Here is a 22,282-nt window from a genome sequence, read left to right as displayed (position 1 = left end):
CTTTTTATATGGCCAGATAGAGGTTGTCAGAAAACAAGCAAACAAAGAGGCAAACCAGTTGGCCGGGTGAGCAGGACATAGTAGGGGAAGAGAATATTCATCTAAAACAATTAGATTAGTCACCAACATCATTCACAAGGGGGGAATTGCAGGCCCAAAGTACAGGGTGAGCATCCCTTATTAGCAAGATAAAATTTGTTTCACTGTTGCTTCATCTTGGATTGTTTGTCAACAAGAAAAGAGTCCATCTCATTCGGTCCCATATCTTAATTGATCTGGGCCTTAGATCCCAAACTCCTATTGGTTTCAAGTTTTGGTCTCACCTAGTAATGTTCTTTTGGGGTCATCTTGGTGGTATCCACCTTCCAGTCAAAGAGTTGGATCTTACCACCAAACACCCTTGCCTGTGCCACTTGTTTGAGACCCTTTTAAAATCACACTTCTATCCTCGGTATTGGTTGAAACATTGCCTACAAGAGCCAGTGGTCAGGTTGCAAACTATGTGAGTTACCATCTCAGCAAATGGGAGAACCTTGGCAGGAATTTCACAGAAGGCTTAGTGGTCAAATATAATATGTATGGATGCCAGCACAGCTGGCTGCATTGCCTAACTCCTGCATTTTTTTCAAGTGTACAGTTTTGGTTGTCCTTTAAAATTGTTCCTTGCAGATTAACCCCCTGGAGATGAAGGACACATCACATGCCTTTTGAATGTAGTAGCATATATTACCTTGAAAGGATGCAGTTATTGTTTCAGTCATCAGATAACCCAGTCCCCAGACTTCTCCATTCCCATTTGGGATTTTCTGATGTGGTGTTCTCGTCAACAAATCCACATTGAAGTCCACAACATCCCAGGCATACTATGACTCCTAGCAGACTAACTATTCCAGGGAAATCATTTAATTTAAACTGCTTGGTCCCTTTCATTCAGTCTTCAATTGAATCTGTACCAGTTTGGGTTGTCCTTTGCAAGCCTCTCTGTGATGAGTCAAACACCAAGCTACTGACCCTGATCTCACCAGGTGCAGGTCTGAAAACCCATGCAGCCAACATTCTTTTCCCCCGAATTAGAATGGTCTCACTTAACCTGCCACTCCACTTACCCCATTGATTCACAAAGTAGGTCAATCTGAGTGCTAGCCAATCCTGATTAATCACCTCAAGCAGGAAACATAATGGATTAGCTACTTCCTCAGTCAGACATGAAGAATTAGTTCACTTTTGGGCAGAAATTCACTTTTTTCTGTGTTGATTAGATAACTTATGAAATTAGGTTAAACTTTATGTGATGATTGGGAGATGGGGCAGGAGTTGGTCCATAGTATATATACATTTAAAGTACCATCACGCCAGTTGCTAACTTAACAGAAAAATGTAGGAAATGTAATGCTGTTGGACTGGTTGAAACATTTAAAATGGTCTAATTGACTTAGTTGTCATAATAGCTTTTTTCAAGATGTATGTTTAATTGGGTATTTTATTCAAATTCGCCGGTTGAATCAACTGTTGTGTGTAATTATGGTCTTGTGACACAGTGTTTGCAAAAATAACACTAAATAGGCAAAATTACTCTTTAGTCACATTTGTTAATAAAGCAAGCAAGAAGATGTGGTGAAGGTCTTGGTTAGCTTTGTCCTGATTTATTTAATGCTTTTCAGATGATAGACCAGTCTAAAGAGGTCACAAAAGATTCAAAACCAGAAAAGGAACAACCTGTGTTTCCCATGTCACTTAACGTACCAGAAAAGCCAAATGTGCCCAGCACAAAAGAAGGAACAATGACAAGCCTCAAAGCACCACCACCTCCAACTTCCCTTTCCAAGATTCCAGTATCTCCTGGGGCCAGCAAGATTCCTAAATTTGCTCAGAGACCCTCTAGACCAGCTCCTGCTCCACCAGTATCTGCTGGAAGCAAGGAAACCCAGTTAGACTCATGTTCAAAAGAAAATGCAGATGGGAATATGTTGGGTCCAGATAAGGCAAGCACTGAAGCCAGTTTTCAGGAAAATCGTTCAAAACAAGAACTGAACGAAGAACAGGACCAAAAAGGAAAAGCAAGCCCTCCAGAGATTCCAAAACCATTTGAAAAACTGAATCTTGTTAAAATTCCACAAACTAATGCTCTTTCTAGTTTAGCAAAGGAGTCCCCATCCAGACCTCCACCCCCACCCAGGCCCTGTCCTCCCAAGCTTGGACCTTCTAAAAGTTCAGCAGTCTGTCTTCGAGAGGACTCAGCAAGTGCCAGTGAAGATGAACATTATTTCTCAATAAAGGCACATCGTAAATTTGACATCGGAATACCCAAACCTCCATCGCAAGAGGAAGTGGAGAACAAAAATAGTAAAACACATCTAAGTACCTTTGGGAAGGTGGAAGGGGAAGTAACTCCAGAGAGCACCAAACAGTCTGGTTTACTCTCATCACCTGAAAAGAAAGTCGAATCATTTCAAGTTAAGGGTCCCTCCACAAGGTGCATACCTAAGCTAATAAAGCAGAAATCAGTGGATGAGACGGAGTCTCCAACTTCATCTCTAAATGGTTACCCAGTAAAGGAGGTGACAACAGATAGTGGATATATATGCAAAGATGAGGTTGAGGTATCAAATGAATGTGTCGATGTGGTCAATAGTGCAAACCTGACTTTTGACAAAGTCAGTGAACTAGATCTTTCAGATGATGAGAGAGTCACTGTAACAGTAAAGGATCTTCCAAGCAAACTCCCCCAGTTTAAGAAATCTATAACAAAGCCAGTGTCGGGTGATATTAATTCTGAAAAAGATGCTGAGCCACTGGTGAATGATTCAGGGTTTGAAGATAAATCTGAAACTGAATCAAGTCCAGTAATTAATGGGACAGACATTGTGCCGGAGAAGGCCAAATTCAGAGATATGAATGGAAATGAAGATAGTGTCAGTGATATTGAGGCAGATGTTAGTTGCCTGGAACCTGTGCGATATCAGAATGATTCCCCTGAAGGAGCGTCCAAAGCAAAGCCAAAGGTAGCTTCCAAACCCAAGCCAAAAGTTTTGCCAAAACCAAAAGTGTATGGTTCACATAACAGACAAGAAGAACCTTCTGTAATGGTGCATGCAGAAAATTCTCCATTGTCTAACACAATTGGAAATGTGGGTGATATTGTAACTAATGAACAAGAAAAGACAAAAATGCTTGTGTTCAGATCATCTCCAGTTCTGACGTCAGATTCTATGGAATCTTCAGGTAATTTAGATCACAGTTTAACTGCGGATGGCTTTCCAAGTCCAGAAAACTCGGACTCGGTGATGAATGAGGACAATTTATGTGAGAACCAAGATTCTTGTATATCTAAAACAGATGATTCATTATTAGCAGAAAGCCTTTATGATTATGCAGACAAACCAGTGCCAAAAGAAAGAACAGCTAAGCAACAAAAATCACTGAACAGTTTGAGGCAGAGGTCCAACAGTCCACATGGCAGAACCAGCATTCCAACACCAAAAAGTCGACAAAGATCCAGCAACAGTGATAGCAAGGACAGCCCAGGATCCAATCTGAGGACTCGTTCCAGCAGTCCCAGTAGTAGAAGTGGGATTCCTGCTCTTATTTCAAGACAGGTGTCAGAGAGTCCAAATGCAAAGAAGAAAATAGGTTCCAGTATTCCAGGACCAAGATCTCGAAGTCCAGCAATGACAAAATCAACGCACTCACCCAAACATTTCTCTGGTGGTAACAGCATAAAGGATCCTTTGAAAGAGGAAGATAGGTCTGATGCAGCTACAGAGAACAATAAACCCGTGTCAAAGTTGCAGAAACCATCAAAAATATCAAAAGGTGGCGATGGGAGCCAACCTTCCAGAGCCCCCAAACAAGGGAAAAGTTTGCTGCCAATGATACAGAAATCTCTCTCTTCAGATCATGGGTCAGGGGTCAAGGTCAAATCTCCAAGTGGTATCCCAGTGTCAAGACCACCACGACCACCCCCACCAAAGTCATCAAAGTTGGTAGAAGAAAAGTAAGTACTTTTATTGTATGTCCATCCATGCTTTTGTTGATGTGTTTTAAGAATATGTTGTCTTGCATATAGCTGCAATTGCAGTAATGGCGTCAATCATTTTATGATCATGCATTTAAGTTTTAAAAGTCATGTAACTTCATCAGTTGTTGTATACCTGATATTTGATGATTCAGATTGACTGTGTATATAATTAAATGTACTTGTGTGTCTGATATGTGAGGGATTCAGATTGTGTATATAATGTAATTGTTGTGTGCCTGATATGTGAGGATTCAGATTGTGTATATAATGTAATTGTTGTGTGCCTGATATGTGAGGATTCAGATTGTGTATATAATGTAATTGTTGTGTGCCTGATATGTGAGGATTCAGATTGTGTATATTATTAAATGTACTTGTGTGCCTGATATATGAGGATTCAGATTGTGTATATAATGTAATTGTTGTGTGCCTGATATGTGAGGATTCAGATTGTGTATATAATTAAATGTACTTGTGTGCCTGAAATGTGAGGATTCAGATTGTGTAAATAAATAAATTGGTATGTGCCTGATATGTGAGGATTCAGATTGGGTATATAATGTAATTGTTATGTGCCTGATATGTGAGGTTTCAGATTGTGTGTATAATGTGTAATTGTTGTGTGCCTGATATGCGAGGATTCCCATCTTATTGTTGTTGTTATAATGTAGAAAATAACAGTGCTGTCATAGTGCTGTTCACGGGTGAGACATGAACATTTCACTGTACCCATGTATACCAAAGTACCATGTTTGTCAAATAGCATATTGGGGGTTGACCCCACAAGTGTCATTCATACTGCATGTACATACCCTCTGACACTTCTGATATGATTTGCTGTCACATAGCAATGAAATGATTCATAAATATATTGATGCATCAATACCTCTGCTGCAATGATACACATATCGATACAAATGGTGGAAAATCAATACAAAATGATACTTAACATGAGCATTTTAATCTTCAGCTGTTGTCAGAAATTGTATTAGTCATTTGTCTTGTTATTCATTAAATTGAGAATTCATCTGAGGCAGCTGCTGCAGGTACATGCACTCATTTTTTAAAGTTAAAATGAAAAGAATGTGACAACACTCACTCGCCATATACAAATTAACACCATGTGACATGGTTTGTAATATTCCTTCCTGTCTGGCCCCCACAAACTCCGTGGTAATTGTTTTATTGCAACAGCTTGTTTTGGCAAAAAGTATTCCTATTTTCCTCTGGCTCTTGCTTCCCCTTTTTTTAATATTAGGACATTTATGTTTTGGTGTAGGGTCAGAGCCAATTATCAGTCGAAAAGTAGCTGCTTACTAGCGGGATTAGGAAACTTGAACACTCATACATTGAGCCATACATGCATGAAATTGATGGGAATATGATTTATTAACAAAGAAATTGAGAGTATAACATTCTGTGTGTCTTTAAACTGTTGACAGATGAAATGTAACTATAGCATTGATGAAATTTGACCTGTAACTCACCGGTTGCATTGCTAGTCACATGACATAAATGGTTGTATTTGATTGGCACATTGTACCCTGGAACAAGCATTATGTCATAATTTGAACTTGCATCAAAGAAGTTTTACAAATTCGCATTTAAAATATGGGCTACCTACAAAACCTAAAATGGCTGATTCCCAGCATGGTTCATCATCAGATGAGGATTATGTTCAACAAATACAGGCTGATGATAGTTTTGATGACAACAACTTTTAAAGTTATGAAGTATATCAGATTATTGGAGCTGGGAAGTGTTAATGCAGATACCAGTGGGTGAGTTTGAGTCCGAAAACATTATTAACGCGTTAACCCCTGGTGTCACATTTTTGCCTCAGGAGGTGGTACCCTACTTCCAAGCTCTGTAGCGTCAAGCTCATTTAAGATTCATCAGAGTGGTTCACCTAAGACCATCAAGTTAACATGTGTATTGATAATGTAGGCTGTGTATCATGAATTGTACTGATATGTGGCATAGGGGTATTGTGAAACTTTGGTGTGTGTGTGATTTGGATTTTAACATCGTTTTAACAATTGTTCAGTCATATTGCTATAGTATATGCAGTGTGACAGTTTATAGTGATGACTAGCACTAGGGCATCATGCTGCAGACATGCAGCATCATGTCCCACCCAGTCCCATTATCCTGACACCAGGTGGACCACTTTTAACTTGAACCTCTTAATGCTTAGCACCGAGTGAGGCAGCATGTGTATCGTTTCACTCCTATTGTCACAGCATCATATCTCTCAGAAGGTGTAATCTGTAGGCATAAAAAGTGCTATCATTCACATGAAATTTCTATACAGGTAATCAGCATTTTGTCATGAGAATTAGTGTATGTTTACAGATCCCTCCCCCCAAAATGTTAAAAATGATTCTAAGCTTCATGGTTTCATGGTAGGCAAGATTATACATTTATTAGCTTTTTGACAGGTCTGGTATTGAGATAAGCACTGTGAAGCAGGCAGTAAAATGTCATCAGGCCCATAGTGAAGAGGAGCTGTCATTTGAAGTTGGGAGTATTATCACTGAAATCAGTGGGGTATGTTTGAAGATCATATTTTTATTATTATGGTAAAAGTCATATAGGACATGTAGGCATTCAGCACCAAATATTGCAGTAATTAGTGTCAGTTTTTCGAATTTGATTCCACGTACCTTTATATGGCAGTTATTCACTCATACAGTGATATTCTTTCAGGTCATTATTTATATGACCAGAGAAGTACATATGGCAAAAAAGGCGTTCACGCATGAGACTATCTTTGGACAAGATCAGTGTAAAGGTGTGATCCAGTACAGTCTGGATTGAATGTCACGTGCTGTGATGTCATGGTGAAAACTATGCATATCGAAAGAAAAATTCTTACTACTGTTTATTCTGAAGATTAGACTTGACATTTCTTTTTCTTGACCAAATTTAGTATCTGGCCACCTTTGCAATAAATAATTTTCATCTGGAAGTTTCTTGTTGACAGTTAAGATGTAGGTCATTCAATAATCATGATTGAATAAACTTTGCTTAAACAAAATTAGCATTTTATTTTAAACTCACAATTTATATTTAATCTGAGATGAGTAAATGCGCATACATGACCTGTATGACTTTCATTATAATTGGGGACACACACACGAACTGTAAATTTGGAATACATTAGGTCTCAGTTATATGAATCACCATTATCATTTTAAGCAGCAACATGGCCTTGGACATTTTTAATACAGTCTAACCTGTTGATAGTGGCCATCCATATGTTTGTACACAGATGGCCCCAGTACACAGGTTCACCTGTAAAAATTGGATTTTGAACAAATACCATGCACTAGATGTCATTATCATTATAATCATCATCATCATCATCATCATCATTAATATTTATTATTATTATTACATTATTTAAATTATTTTATGTGCACTATTCAGCAAATTATTAAAATACATATACATTTTGCTTTCTGCCAAATTTATTTTGTGACCTGTTCACCTTAATTCATCCTATAAATTCAATCATCACTGGCTAAAATAATCCGTGATCTTTGTTATGTGCGCGATGTCAAGACACTACTGTTATTTTTACCGATTCACAGATTACATATGACTGTAAAACAGATGACTGACTCTTTGGTCCACCAACGTGTATAAATTAGACTTGGAAATGATGCTCATGCGTAAGAAATAATGTTTGCATTAGACAGTTTCTCAACTCGCCAAGATCAAAATAGACCGTTTATGTGAGAGACCTGTGATGAATAAGAAGCCATATATCAGAGGTCTCAAATGCAAATCACTACAAGGGCCACATGAGGAAGTACACTTGCTTAAGGGCCACATGAGGACTAGTACACTTGCTTAAGGGCCACATGAGGACTAGTACACTTGCTTAAGGGTCACATCATTGAAACCTTTACATACAGCAATACGAAAGTGGAGTCAAAATGAAAAAAAAAAAAACCACGAGTAATATATTATGCTATTATATTATGCTAAGTGGCAAGGAATTATATGCCCACCCAAATTTTTTTCACAACTGACTAGCTGTGAAGAAAAAGTCTGCATTACTAATTATTTTACAAATTCTGTGTTGTTGAGGGCCGCAGGAAATAACTCCACAATCCACATGTTTGAGACACCTGCCATATAGGTCTTTTCTTTTGTGACTTATGAACTGAAATATTGCATGCCTTTTAGATACATTTCTAATATTGAATAACCCCTGACCCTTATGAAAGTGGATGTAGCTTATATCTCATTTGTTAGTTAAGTTTTGTCATCATAAATAGTTTTTATTTATAAGCAGATGAATTGACATATGGAACCATACCTGTCAAACGTAAACAAAAGGCAATTTCTATTTCTACTGTGATAGCACAACTACGTTACCCACAATCCAGTCAGTGAATTGATTCAACCCTCTACATTAATAAAAACTGGTTTGCTTTTGAGTTTGATTTATTGACATTTGACACCTTTGAGTTATATTGAAACTTTGGAATACATTGAGTACACGTGAGAGAAGAAATGATAGGTTATCGATTCACGTGATAGACATTTATCTAAATAATGCCTTCCACATGAAGCTGATGTTTAGTTGCATAGACTCAGCAGTCACTGTAGATATACTCCAGCAACAGCTCAAGGTAGGGAGAAACCATTGTATGGTTAGAAAACATGTGGCTACTCTCTGCAGAAAGCATGTGACCATTACATAAACTACATTTATGTAGGAAATTTCCTTGGGGGAGATTAGAGTGACCATTGTGATTGTGAACAAGCGACTGCTGTGTTAAGGTACCTGTAGAGAGAAATCTGACTGTACACTGAAACTTCTCTCAACTTGCCACCCGAGGGACCAGTTTTGTTTTCTTTCCACTTTTAAAATGAAGACCGGGTTAGAGAGGTATAGAGATGCCACAACCTGCCCTGTTGGGACCAAATAGATGGCTGGTCTGCAGAAAATACAGTTTATGGAGGGACAATATATGGAAGTTATATTGTATAAACAAAGTATATTATCTAACCCTTTCTTGTGTTCTTCAACAAATTCAGATAATTGAAGTTCTTTCTACTGTAGTTACAGTTTTGCTTTGTTGCTAAACTCTGGCAAATTGTTGTAATGGTCTTATAAGATCTGTATCAGGCCTTTGTGTATAGGAAACAAGTTGATGATATAGAAGTTTTTAATATGTATCTTCCATGGTTTGTAGAAGTAGGCTTGAGATAGAAACCCCACTGCAACATGTATATCTCTCCATCCATTACGCCTTGTTTAAGTTTTGCATTTAGGTCATTTCAGGAACAGTGGTTGGGCATCTGTGTTCCATGAACACATTCATAATCTGTACATTAAGAATATCTGTACAAGCTGTAGAAAAGTCTTATTCTTTCTCCTAGAATGAATTTCTAACGCAAAACATATTTAGTCAGTTTAATCTAATCCAGCATCCACCCATTTTATTTGTGCTAACATTTTTAAAGATAGTATCCCATATGTTAGATTGCTGATTGCCACAAAGTCACTACACTCACTGTATGACAGTAAAACACATTTTATGGATGGGTTAAAAGGTCAAAGGTAAAGGTCATACTTAAGCATCAGACTTTTGTGTATGCAAGATAATTACCATATTTTACTTGGGTTTAATTGGTATTAAACTACAAACAACATAGATCTTGGTCTGCATGTGCACTATCAACGAGCAGATTATGTTCTATGCCTGTCTGCTGGTAGGGCAGTATTTGTTTATGCAGTTTGTAGTTAAATGGGTTCTGTAAATGACTGAATACTGTAATGCAAGATTCTTAAGGATGAAGATGTATTATTTCTGTTTTCAGTGTGATAGGGCAGGCTGGTGTGTGGGTATGTTGGAAGATGGAACTACAGGTCTATATCCCATCAGCCATGTTAAAACAGCAGAGAACCAGAATGAGGCTTGATGAGGAGTCTGATTATGTTCATGTTTTATCAGCATCTAGGCCAGCATTATGATGAATGAGAGATCTGGCTCACATTCTAACAGTAATGACATCTGTATAATGGTCAGTTGTTCAAGATTTTCTGTACTGGTATTTTTCCCCAACACATTTATTTTATTTCAAACATTTCCAACATTTCTGTGTTGGAATTTTCAATAGTTGCATGTATCAGGTTCTCTTTTCCCATCATTTAAGTTTGTAAAGTTTTGAAACTGAGAATTTATGTGTTCTTGTTTTTATAGCACTACTGTATTAAGTTTTTCCATCACTGAATAGCTACGGGATGAAATAGGGCTTAGAGAGAGAGGTGAAGTAATTTATGGCAGGAAAACAAAATGGAGTGATTTAATATAACATCTTTAGTTTCTTTATTATGATCCATTGCAACACTTCTTGAACATTAGTAGACCATAAAATGATAGTTTAAGAATGTTTATATAAAGAGAGTTTCACTCAAAGACTTTTTATTATGTCTAGCTTATCCTAAAAAATGGTGCAAACTGACATCTAATATGGCCACCATGGCATCCATCTTAAAAGTCTTGATCATGACTCTACATGAACAGAATGTCATATTGAAATGAGGTTCTCACCAGACTTCTTATGATATCCAGTTGGTATTCAGTGAAAACAGTGCCAATATGTTGTTCAATATGGCCACCACTGTAGCCAGCTTGAAAATCTTGTTATTGCTAATCCTTCTAAATGGAAAGTCATATCTTGAAAATATTGTTTCATCTCTACTCATGGCCAAATGGATGGCTATATCAGCATGGAGTTTTCACCTGTAGGCTTCTTAAGGTACCTTGTTGGTTCTAAATGAAAATGGTGCCAGTCATTCACCAAATATGGCTGCCTTGACTGACTGAAAAATCTTGTTGTCACTACTCTCCCAGAATTAATGATCATTATGACTTGAGGTTTTCACCAGAATACTTCTAATGATGTCTACACTTTCCAAAATGAAAATGGTGCCAAGCTGACAGCCATTATGTTTACTACAGCTGCTGATTTGAAAATCTCGATATTGCTGAAAAATATCAGCAATGGTTTCAACATTTGACAGTTAAAAAAAAGAAAGGGTCTTACTTTAAATTCTTGGAAATTCTTTTTGGCAGATAGACTATTAGTCCCTTTGAAGGACTCTTGGTATTTTACTTCTTTCAGTTATATATATAGTAAACCATTTGCAAGTCCTCCAAAGGTAGATAAAACTGGATCATAATATTGTATAATTTCATTGGAATATACGTTCAGTTTTCTTTTGGACAATTCAGTGATATTTACTTTAGATTTTTTGTATTGTGTAATTTGACTTCGGAATTGGTATTGGTAACTGTGAAAGACAATCTTAAGTTATGGTACATTTTTTACTAATTACTAATATCGCAAATCGTAAGGAAAAAGGAAGTTACAGTGTGTATTGACACTAGTTTACAAATCTGAACCAAGTTTCAGGGGTCAAGCTAGAGTTGAATTTTAGCGAGAACAGGGAGAAGTGGGAGCAAAGCAAGAAATGCAGTGTGTGTGTTTCCCAGTGTGCATATCTGCATTTAACATTAGTTTTAAGCAATGCCTTATTTTCTCTTGAATGATTTCTGAGTTGTATTTCTATTATAAACACATTTGGTACATGTATAACAATTAACATATTCATATGCAGTGTATTTTGTCCACGTGACTTTCAAAGAGCACAGTAGATGCTGTACATTGTAATAAATTTTAACTGATAGGAGTACCCAGATTACAGTATTGTAATTTCAGGTTAGTAGCAATGCTTAATCAATTACCCATATACAAGATTTTTTAAAAACTTTCTGAATGTTCACTATGAAATGGCAGTTGAAGTGATTTCTAAATTTGTTTGAAACAACCCCTGTAACATGTATATGAGAGCATATGCACATGTATCTTCAAGTGATACTGTTTTTACTCATTTCTTTTTGTGCCAACAAATATTACCATAACTATTCATAGATAACACATTGAAGCATTAAGTTTAATTTATATTTGAACTAAGCCCATCTTTCTAACTGAATTGAAACAGCAACCATGTGCAGAGTACATACAGATCAGGAAAACTGAAATTCTGTGACTTTTCAATTACCAGTTTTCAGTGACTACTCATGGTATCAAGTATTCTACTTATATTACTAATTTAAATATAAGAAACAACTACAGAAACAATATAGAAATAAATGAAGTTTTACTGATTTAAAAAGGAAAATGCTATTTATAATAAAATCTTAATAGGCCAAAATAACAATTTGTGTGTTTCTGGTCCACAGACCCTGTTTCTCATTGCCGACCCTAGCACCTTTTCCCCCAGGTAAAAAAAACATCCCAAATGGATTTTTGCATCAGATTTGAGCTGGTTTTGCTCAGTACTTTGAAGTGCTTAATACATCATATATGCTAATCATTATAATATATATATAATGTTGTTTTTTTTTTAAACTTCCTACATACCCTAATTCTAAAACTAGTGCACTAGGAAACATTTTATTTTTGCCTAACTGGAACCAGATATTAACCACTGCTCTTAAGCTTCTGTACTTTCTCCTCCAGCTCTAATTCCATTGCTTTCACTTGGTCTTCTTTTTCTTGTCCTTTTTTCTGAGATATTAGTGTTAGTGGCCCTTTCTCTTCTGCTTCATCTGTCAGTTTATCATGTGCCTGGAAAAAGCTGTTGACATCTTCCTCCAGTCTTGGATTCTTGCACTTTAAATTTTTAATTTCCTCCATGATTATTTTTGCTTCATTCCTCGTTTGGCTGTTCCTACTTCCTTTTTCTTTTGATTTAAATGCTGTTGATATTTTTGCCAGGCCCCACCTGCTAACAAAAGAAGCCCCTTGCTGATTGAAACATTTTCCACTCCTCCAGCTTTTCTCAGGTCTTCAGGAATAATCCATTGTGCTATAGGTGCCTCTTTAGAAAGAGTCTGTAACTTGCTTAGTTATGGAGAACCTTGTATCTACAGTGGCCTATCCCTGTCAAAGAAGAAGTAAATGCTCATAGAAACTCCACAGTTCATCAAAATTCTTATTCCTGGCTAACTTGTGTTAAAAGGGGTGTCAAACTTGTCTTTGGCAGAGTGAAAAGTCTCTAAATGGCTGAGAGTCACCAGATATGACATTATCACAGTTTTTCAAGCTGGTTCAGTTCCTGGTCACATATGCTTTCAGGTTCTTTTTAATTTTGTGATGCACTTAAGTTTTTCTTGATCTGTTTCCATCTGCTGTGGATCCAGGCATGTCAGGCATTGGACAAGAGGTAATAAATATGAGATTTCTGTAAGGAGCTTGGCAACAATTTTGACAAGAAATATTTGGCAGGCATACCTGAACTCTAATTTCTTCCTTTCAGATGTGCCTTGTTGAGTTTGAAGCAATGTCTTTTGAACACTGAACCCATTGTTGACCTATGAATTGTCCAAACGATGTTTCTCATCTTCTGCATTTCTCTTTACCTTAGCAGAGAGTGATGCTGTCTGCTGCATGATTTCTGGTTTAAAAATGTATCTGTCAGACTCTTGATGAAGATCACAAGATCAGAAGCAACAAATGGAAGCATGCGCTTGTCTGTTTGGTACATCACCAGAAAAGGCTGAATTTCTCAGGCAGTCATTAAGAAAAACTGAAGTTTTGATATAATCAGTGATTCAGTTATGCCTCTCTGTACTTTCCGAAAAGATTTGTTGCTGGGCTCATGGACAATCTTTGATTAGCTACAAAGCAGTATGCCCCATTGTTAAGTATAATGTAAATCATCACTCTTTTTGCTGGATCCACATTCTCCAAACACATGATCATTTTGAAATAGGCATTGATTTAGCTAAGGTAGTTGGGGAAAACAATCACTTATTATTATCATGTTTATTGTAATATACAAAGGCACCTTTTATATTAAATATTAAATAAAGCTTAGAAGCTGTCATTTAAATATAAAACAAATCACTTTTATGGCTAAATTAAAAGATTTTTTACAGTAAAATAATAGAATGTTAAGTTTACTTATTATACATGTAAATTTATAAATTTTACCCCTACAACAACAACAAAATAAACATCAATCAGTTTTAATCCCAAGAATAAGTTAGGATGCTTTGTAGTTTTGATGTGCATCACAGGGAAAATAATTTCAAATCAAAATGCAAATGAAAAATAATTATCCAACTTTCTGATGCTTACAAAATTTCAAGGGAAAAGTACAGGACCCTGTAATGTGAGTAGAGCCTTGTCATGCAGGTGCATCAAGGAAGAGGTTAAAGAAACTGCTGAGAAAACCCTTGTATCTCCTATTCAGCATCAGCACATCCTGTGTGAAATGCATTGCCCACATCTGCTTGTTTGAAGCAAACATCTGCTTCATCTTCATCCTCTGATTGCATAATTTTGTACACATGCTGATTTACATCTGGACGATCCATTGAAAGCTGTACAATTTTTGTGTCCTGGATTGTAAATACTGAGTTAAACTGGGTTGTAGATCAGCTGTAGCATGCCCCAAAAACTTTGTTGTATTAGTATGAGGAGATCCCATCCCAGTTTTGTATGTATAAATCCATCAGTTTCTCCTGCAGATCTTTGTTCAAGTTCTGCCCAAAGGCATGGGTCGGTGGTTCTTTCCGGGGTTTTCTCGGGTTCTTCCTCCACCATTAATACTGGCCGCCATGTATAGCCTATCGTGTGCTGAAAAATGGCGTTAAACCCAACAACAACAACAACAACTGCCCAAAGGCAATGCACAATTAGTGCCTTCAATTACTTTTCTCTTTAAGCTGGGCTTTTGATGTAAGGGGTGATGCCAAAAGTTGTAGGTGGTCTTCTTGTCACCGTAACTATACTGCTGAGCAATTGTGCTGTCTGGAAACGTTGACCATAAAAGAGCACCATAATCATTGATGAGATAAAAACTATCATGACTGTTTACTACTTAAAATGTCCATAATTTTTCTGCATTCAGCTCTTCACTGCTGTGCATTAAAGCTGTCATCATGACTGCACCCCTATTGTCATTTATTGAAGTTGGCAAAACCCACTTATAAAGCTGAAACTGGCTTTTCTGATGCCGACAACAGCAATGACAATTCAGTGTTTTTGATGATGACAGTATGAATGCTGATATAAAACAATGGGCTCATGATTTTTTCATAAGTTTCAAGTGGTTCTTTCCTTTTGAGTGCATTATCTATGGTTTTCTTGCAAACTATGCAAAGCGCTTTATCTTGTGAGGTTGCATCTTTCCTCAGCCACTTAATAAAGTCTTTGTCTTGTTGCCAACTACCTCTGAATGTGTATTTCCCCAGGTATTTTCCTATGATCACTCATTCAAAAAACTCGTAAATGAACCATCCTTGCTTGCTGGAAAATTAAAAAATTGTGTGAAGTGAAAGAGTACACATATGTTAATGAGGTCATATGAAAAGGGTGCTTTGCATGATATCTGATCACTTCCATTGGATTCTGATAATGGAGGAAAGGCTAGCATATGACAGAACGTCAAACCGTCCTTTCAACCTGGACATGACATAAAATTAAAGACTCGAAAATAAAATTTTCCATCACATTTTATTGCATGCAAAATCTCTCAGATTTGACGACTTTCCATTACCTAAGTGAAAAATCAATGATTTTCAAGGCCTTGAAAATGTGGTGTTCATTTCTCAATGACCTTTAATGACAGTGCTGACCCTTTTTAGAAAGAGGTTTTTTTCTTAATGTAACCACTCACGTTCTAGCTTTTTTTACAACAGTGCATTGATAGGATTGCAAATTTAAGGTTTTTTATTATTTGTGTGCCTACTTTAAGTAATGATAGGCATTGTTTAAATAGTATTTGCTTCTCTGCTTTTTTTCGTATTTTCAAAATATAATTAAAGTAAGAAAACAACTTAGACCTTACAACACTTTTCAAATTCCATAACAAAGCATTGTCTAGTGTTTCTAATCTACATAATCACATTTTTAGGCTTAATCTTCAATAACACAATATTTAGACTTTGTTATGTATGAATTTTATGTTTTCCTAAATACATTTGCCCGATGGTTAATGAAAATAGACATTCTAATAAAGTGGTACTTTTGAGACTCTGTGATCTCAGCCGTTATTTTCCATGGCAGGTTCACTTACAGTTTCAGACTGATTTTACGAAGAAAATAATGCACACTTTTAATGTGGGATACTCACCCATAGATGTAATTTAAATTTTTTTTTATTATGAACTCTTTGCAATCTAAGAACCGTGGCATATATTTTTTAAAACTGTCTTCCCATGGCACCATGTATTTTTAAATAGAACATCCCTAAGGGTTTGGGGAGAATATTATTGATGTTATGAGATTATTTTATTATGTGTTTAAACTGAACATTTTTGTACATAGGATCTAAGTAAGAGATACTATATATATATGGTACATATTTATGTATTATAAATAGTTATACTTCATATGATTTTGCCTATACAGTATGACACGAGTTGCTTATAAGATTTCAAAGTCAGAAGATGTTTATTTATGCAAACATATCTCTTGTATTGTTTTGTATTCTTCCTGTGCTAGAAGTAATGGCAACAAAAATATTCGTTATATGTATTATGTTAAGGTTATATATAATAATTCTTGCTCCACTGAATACATCGTGATGTTAATGGTGGATAAATGTGATGCATAATTAGTAACTAAATTAGAAGTGTCTCCAAGTCTGTGCCTTTTTTAATCACATTTTTGACTGAATATCACGTCATGTTACTAGGAATCTGTGCACCTAAGCCATCAAATTTATTTTGACATTTCTTGACAGTAATTGAGGTAATACTGCCTGTGTAAGACAATAATATAAATCTGAGAAATTCTTTTAGTGAAATACAGCAGTAGTACATAGGGTTACAGAAATAAGAAATAAGGCACAATTGCACAGGTTTTTGTTTATTCTTTTTTCTTGAACATTAAGTGAATAATGTTACAAGTATTTCTTTTACTGTTTTTATTCATTGTATTGCATTTTTTTATTGTATACTTCTGGTTCTTCCATTCATTCAGCAATATATCCTGCTTGTTTAGTGCAAGAATTTTACATTTTCCAAGGCATACAAAGTTGCATTTAACAAGAATATATCTCTGGACTAGAAAGTACAAAAAACATTGAGCATTTTCTAGGCTGTGGACAGATGAAGGTACAGCAATAACTATGTTGAGCAGGCTCGACAAAAAAGTTAAATAGTCTGTACTTTCCTCTTGCTAGTAATTGTTATCTGTGGAGTAAATTAATGCTGCACATGTGTTGGGCAGATGTAATCAGTAGCCATGTTCAGAATCGTGTTGGTCAGGGTGTAATCAGTATCTGTGTTCAGAATCATGTGTTGGGCAGGATGTAATCAGTTACTCTGTTCGGAATCATGTGTTGGGCAGGATGTAATCAGTAGCTATGTTCAGAATCCTGTGTTGGGCAGGATGTAATCAGTATCTGTGTTCAGAATCGTGTTGTGCAGGATGTAATCAGTAACTCTGTTCAGAATCATGTGTTGGGCAGGATGTAATCAATAACTCAGTTCAGAATCATGTGTTGGGCAAGATGTAATGAATTACTCTGTTCAGAATCATGTGTTGGGCAGGATGTAATCAGTAACTCTGTTCAGAATCATGTGTTGGGCAGGATGTAATCAGCAACTCTGTTCAGAATCATGTGTTGGGCAGGATGTAATCAGTAGCTATGTTCAAGATCAAAATAACAGACACCAGACATAAAATAATTGAAATCCTCTGATCCTTGAAGGTCTCCAATGATTGCTGAAATTATAGAGATCATATGAAAAATTGAGATCAAAAGCAATTTAAATTTCATTTTTTTGGGTTGTAGTCCGAATGATTCAAGTGAATACCTGAGTCATTTCCATGTTATTGGTCTGAAATTAATTTCAAAGAGGCTGACTTGCATGCTTCTGATCATGTCCCATATAATGAATGTATCAGTTTCAAAACAAGAAGTGCTAATTGGAATAGGTAATGTTGATGGACTGCAAAGTATTTTACTGGTCAGGTGATTATTTCACTTTCACACCTATTTGTCCAGCTGTTTTCCCAAGAAAATCTTAAATACAAAGATATTACTCTGTCCATTTAGTAACAGTTCCACACATAAAGGTCTTTTTTAGTTTTGCCATGACATTCTTGATTTGTGATCTCTGGATTTTATCTCCCTTATGGGTATTCCTTATTTTAAATATGAGTAGATTGTCTTTAGATGATTTGATATGTGTGAATGCCATTGTGTTTAGTAAATATTTATTACAGTGTATTCAGTAGCTTTCAGTATGCTAGCTTATACTAAACTTTTTCTAGCATTTATGCCTTGCTATATTTTCCTGCTTTTTGACATTCCTGTTACCAGCATTGTCTCAACACATTATCATGATTATTATTTAGTTTACTTTAAATGCAGCAATGTAAATGTTTCATCCTGGGTACAGTATATCATAATATTTTAATGTTTAAGGAAAAAATATTATGAATGCCGAAGTTTGAGCATATTAATAACATAGCATGTTTGCAACGAACAGATACATAAGTATAATGCTTTGTCATATTGTATTTGGTACAGATATTTTCACAAATTGAATTAAAATATATATATTTCCATGCAAGATTTGTTACAGCTTCGTGTGCTATAAAACTGTGTGATTTACTGTATTTCTCTTGTTCCATTTATTTGAAATGGCCAGTCTCTCTTACGTTCTTTCACAGTTGATCAAAATAATTGAGTTGATCAATGAAAACACAGCATTCTTGTATATTACAATAGTCTACCAATAGAAATTGTCTGTATAACCATTAGTACATGTATTAGCTAATTGGGTGCTGATACCAATGTATGTGAGATGAGGATCAAGGTTTGCAAGATATACATGCCATTATGATGTGAAATTGTAAAAAAAATATTGTAGAAGTCACTTGCAGGATGTTTGCCATGATAATCAAGATGACCCACTTTGTAAATCCCTGAAACGTTGGAGTGGGTTAATTTGAAAAAATTTCTTCACTGAAAATTTATCAAAGTATTGTGAAAATGGAACATGAACATTTCATCTAGAATGGGTAATATGAGAAGAGTTGTGTGCAGTTATTTATCTATGTATTTATTTTGTAAATTTTATTCTGAAATTTATTGACGTTCTTGTAGAGTTTCAGGTTAGGAGTTTAAGTTATTCTATTACAAGAAAATCTCATTAAAATTACATGGAAGTATCTTTCACACTAATCTACAATGACAATTTATTCATAAAACCTTTCATCACATTGTTGTAGAATTTTCCCCATGTCAACATTTTTGTTTCTCATACCAAAACAGTCATATAACCATTGTTTGGCACAAGCTTTGGAATATATATGTAAAATCACGTATATTCCATTCAGTATCATGTTAGTTTTTCATGTATTCATAATTAAGACTTCATATTGAATAATGATATTTCAAGGTCAGTAGATTCTTCATAGATGATCAGCTGATATTATTGTATAAATACTTATGCATCGATAGGTAAATGATAAGTCAGGACATAAAAATACTGAGAGGCATAAGTAACATAAAAAGTCATAAGACATTTCAGTGCAAGTCAGATAGTCTGGTTAGAAATATCTGATGCCATCATTAATAATATACAGATTTTTCACAATACAATAATTAGTAATCAGACGATAATCTCACTGATGTTTTCAACAGTTGGAATTAAATAATCCTTTATAAAGAAAGAAAACTTTTGTTCAAATATATGAGAATGATAACCTCTTAAGTCTTTCTGTGTGTTACTTCATATTGGCACATAATGCTCACCTTTATTAGTGTCATGACATAAAAATCAATCACAATTCTGTAGTGTAACACATAGCTATATCACATATCAACATTGTGGAGTAATGCAAAGTCCGTATTGTTATGTGATAAATAGAATCTTTCATTTGTGTCCATTTAAGTAAAATGTATGAAACTAATTGAATAATACATTTTGCTATTCGCTGCAGAATGTTATTTATGATGTAACACCTTTTATTTTGTCATAATGTCTTTTATTTCAAAATTTCATTGTCCCAACTATTTTCATAACTTTTATATCAAAATTATTAAATGAACACATGTGCAAGATCTTGTATTTATGGGTACAGGAACACTATTGTGAAATGTACTGATTTTTAAAAATATTTTGTTAAGACTATGAAAATGAGCATATAAAGGATTATTATTAGCATAATTAAGAATCGTAGATATTCTAAAACTATTTCTTGCCTAATATCTCTGTAACCCCCTTGATGTATTTGCTGCTGTATGGTATAATTTCAGAACAGGGGCTGTAACTTGGTCAAATTTGAGCAGAAAAAGGTGAAATTCACAGTTAACTTCAGCTTTCTTAATACAAGAATCCTAATCAAAGTTGATAACCTTCTACTAGAGTTCTTCAAACATCATTTACCAGTAGCAGAAATTAATTTCTGACCTATGGGGAAGTACCCCCACCATAGCAAAAGATCAGGTTCATAAAACTGGAAATGAATTATACCCAGATTGATTTATTTTCATGGGAACAGTGATCCTTCATCGTAAAACCCATTTTACTACTGCCCCACTTATAATGCTGGTAAAATATTTGACTCCACTAAATTGTTTGCTTTTATAATTGATTTTTTGACTTATTTCACTCAAATGTTGTTGGCAAATGAGAACCATTTATAATGTGATTTCAATATTATACAGTTTATTTTATGACTTTATGCAGTATTATTTCATTGCTTTGTGGTTCATACCTCAGTATAAGGTTCCCTCACTTGTAACACAGGTCACTTTATGGCTTTCATGAAAGCATCAGGGAACACTGCATAAATTTGTTTAGTTTTGCCTTTGATGACATTTTTATTAGTACAGAATTTTCATGGTATACCTGTGATGGTAACGGGTTAGTAATTTCTTCACAATGTTATGTCTTTAATATTATGGTCTGTAGCAGCTGTAAACTACAAAAATTAGTACCCAACAAATAAAAGTAATTCAGAGTGGTTGGATATATTTAAAATATCCCCCCTTTTTTAATTGAGTAGCTTAATTAATCGATGCTGAATTTATTTTGCAGAAAGTGTTTTTAAGAATCATGCATAAAATCTTTCATTAACTTTGATTAACTTTGTAATATAGTAGCATGTAAACATGTTTTTAAACGTTTATATTATCTGTTTAAGTCAGTTCAATGGTTATGGCATTGGAATTGTGACCAGAAGGTTGTGGGTTTGATTCCCACCATTAGATCAGCTCAAGTTACCTTCCATGATGCATCCTTTGGGCAAGTCATTTTACTGGTCTTGGCATGGTATCATTTTAACAGTGTTGTCATAAAACATAAACCATCTGTTTCGGTTTTGGAATGTACATAGTAAATACTATTTTATGTAAACAAGTATTTGTGTGAATCTTGGCATGAGGATAACGAGTCAGTCAGAATGGGCTGTAACTAACTGTTCATCTAAATACTAATTAAATGGGTCATAAATATTTATCAGCGTGTGCCAATGTAGGTTTTATGTCTCCATTTTAGGAGTGGTTTAGATTTTTGTATACCTATACAAGAGCTTGTGATATTGGCTTTAAAATACTCGGTAGTCACCCTCTCTTTAATACATATATCTATTACATTATTGTATCCACTTTGAATCTCATCCATGTATTTCTAACTTTCTATAACTTACACAATTTACTTACAGAAGGATGGAATAAAATTTTCTGTATGAAGAAAAACTCTTTGTTTTCCTTTTATGTAGAAATTTAATTTCTGATGCATTATTTCCTTGGCTGGTTAGTCATTGACCAATCATGTCATTATTTTCTGTTGACTTTTGTCTTATTGGCAGTGATCATCATGGAATGCCAGAAATAACGTTGACATTAATTTTGCATCTGTTTGCTTTTGTTTTGGTCAGCTGTAGGTAAATAACAGTCCCCCAGCCAGTGCTACTAGGTGAGTATACTACTATAAATCTGCCATTATCAATGTAGTAAAGTAATAGCTTGTAAAGATTTTCTTCAACAAATTTACAAATCTTGGACAGCTCGGTAAAGAATTTTTGAGTTTACAAGAAATATGTTTAGTGAATACAGATGCCCTTGCCAGTAATGTATAATTGAAAAAAACAACAACAACCTCAGTTCATGATGTGAGGACAAACTGTTAAGTGATACATGGACAATAGCTTGGCACACTTTTGACTGAAAAGAAGTTGAAATTTGAACTTGACATAGTATAA

The 22,282-nt window shown here is 35.2% G+C and overlaps 1 protein-coding gene across 2 annotated transcripts in view; it reads left to right on the top strand.

Annotated features, from left to right (window-relative positions):
• The window catches only part of LOC149797688 (uncharacterized), a 123,572-nt gene extending 101,796 nt beyond the window's left edge, over positions 1-21,776 (top strand). The window contains exons 10-13 of one of the 2 annotated variants that reach the window (XR_016421861.1): positions 1,662-3,994; positions 6,460-6,568; positions 9,860-14,608; positions 14,741-21,776. Coding sequence is in view for 1 of the 2 variants with exons in the window: in XM_089962608.1 (XP_089818734.1) it covers positions 1,662-3,994; positions 6,460-6,568; positions 9,860-9,961 (2,544 nt within the window). In the remaining variant the exon portion in view is untranslated. Of the gene's footprint in view, positions 1-1,661; positions 3,995-6,459; positions 6,569-9,859 lie in introns of both variants that reach the window. The other variant, XM_089962608.1, reaches the window with a different exon arrangement.
• The last annotated feature ends 506 nt before the right edge of the window (positions 21,777-22,282 follow it).

Source organism: Sinohyriopsis cumingii, chromosome 6 (assembly GCF_028554795.1).
Source record: "Sinohyriopsis cumingii isolate HCF-2022 chromosome 6, ASM2855479v2, whole genome shotgun sequence".
Classification (NCBI taxonomy): domain Eukaryota; kingdom Metazoa; phylum Mollusca; class Bivalvia; order Unionida; family Unionidae; genus Sinohyriopsis; species Sinohyriopsis cumingii.
This window is presented reverse-complemented; position numbering and strand designations above follow the sequence as displayed.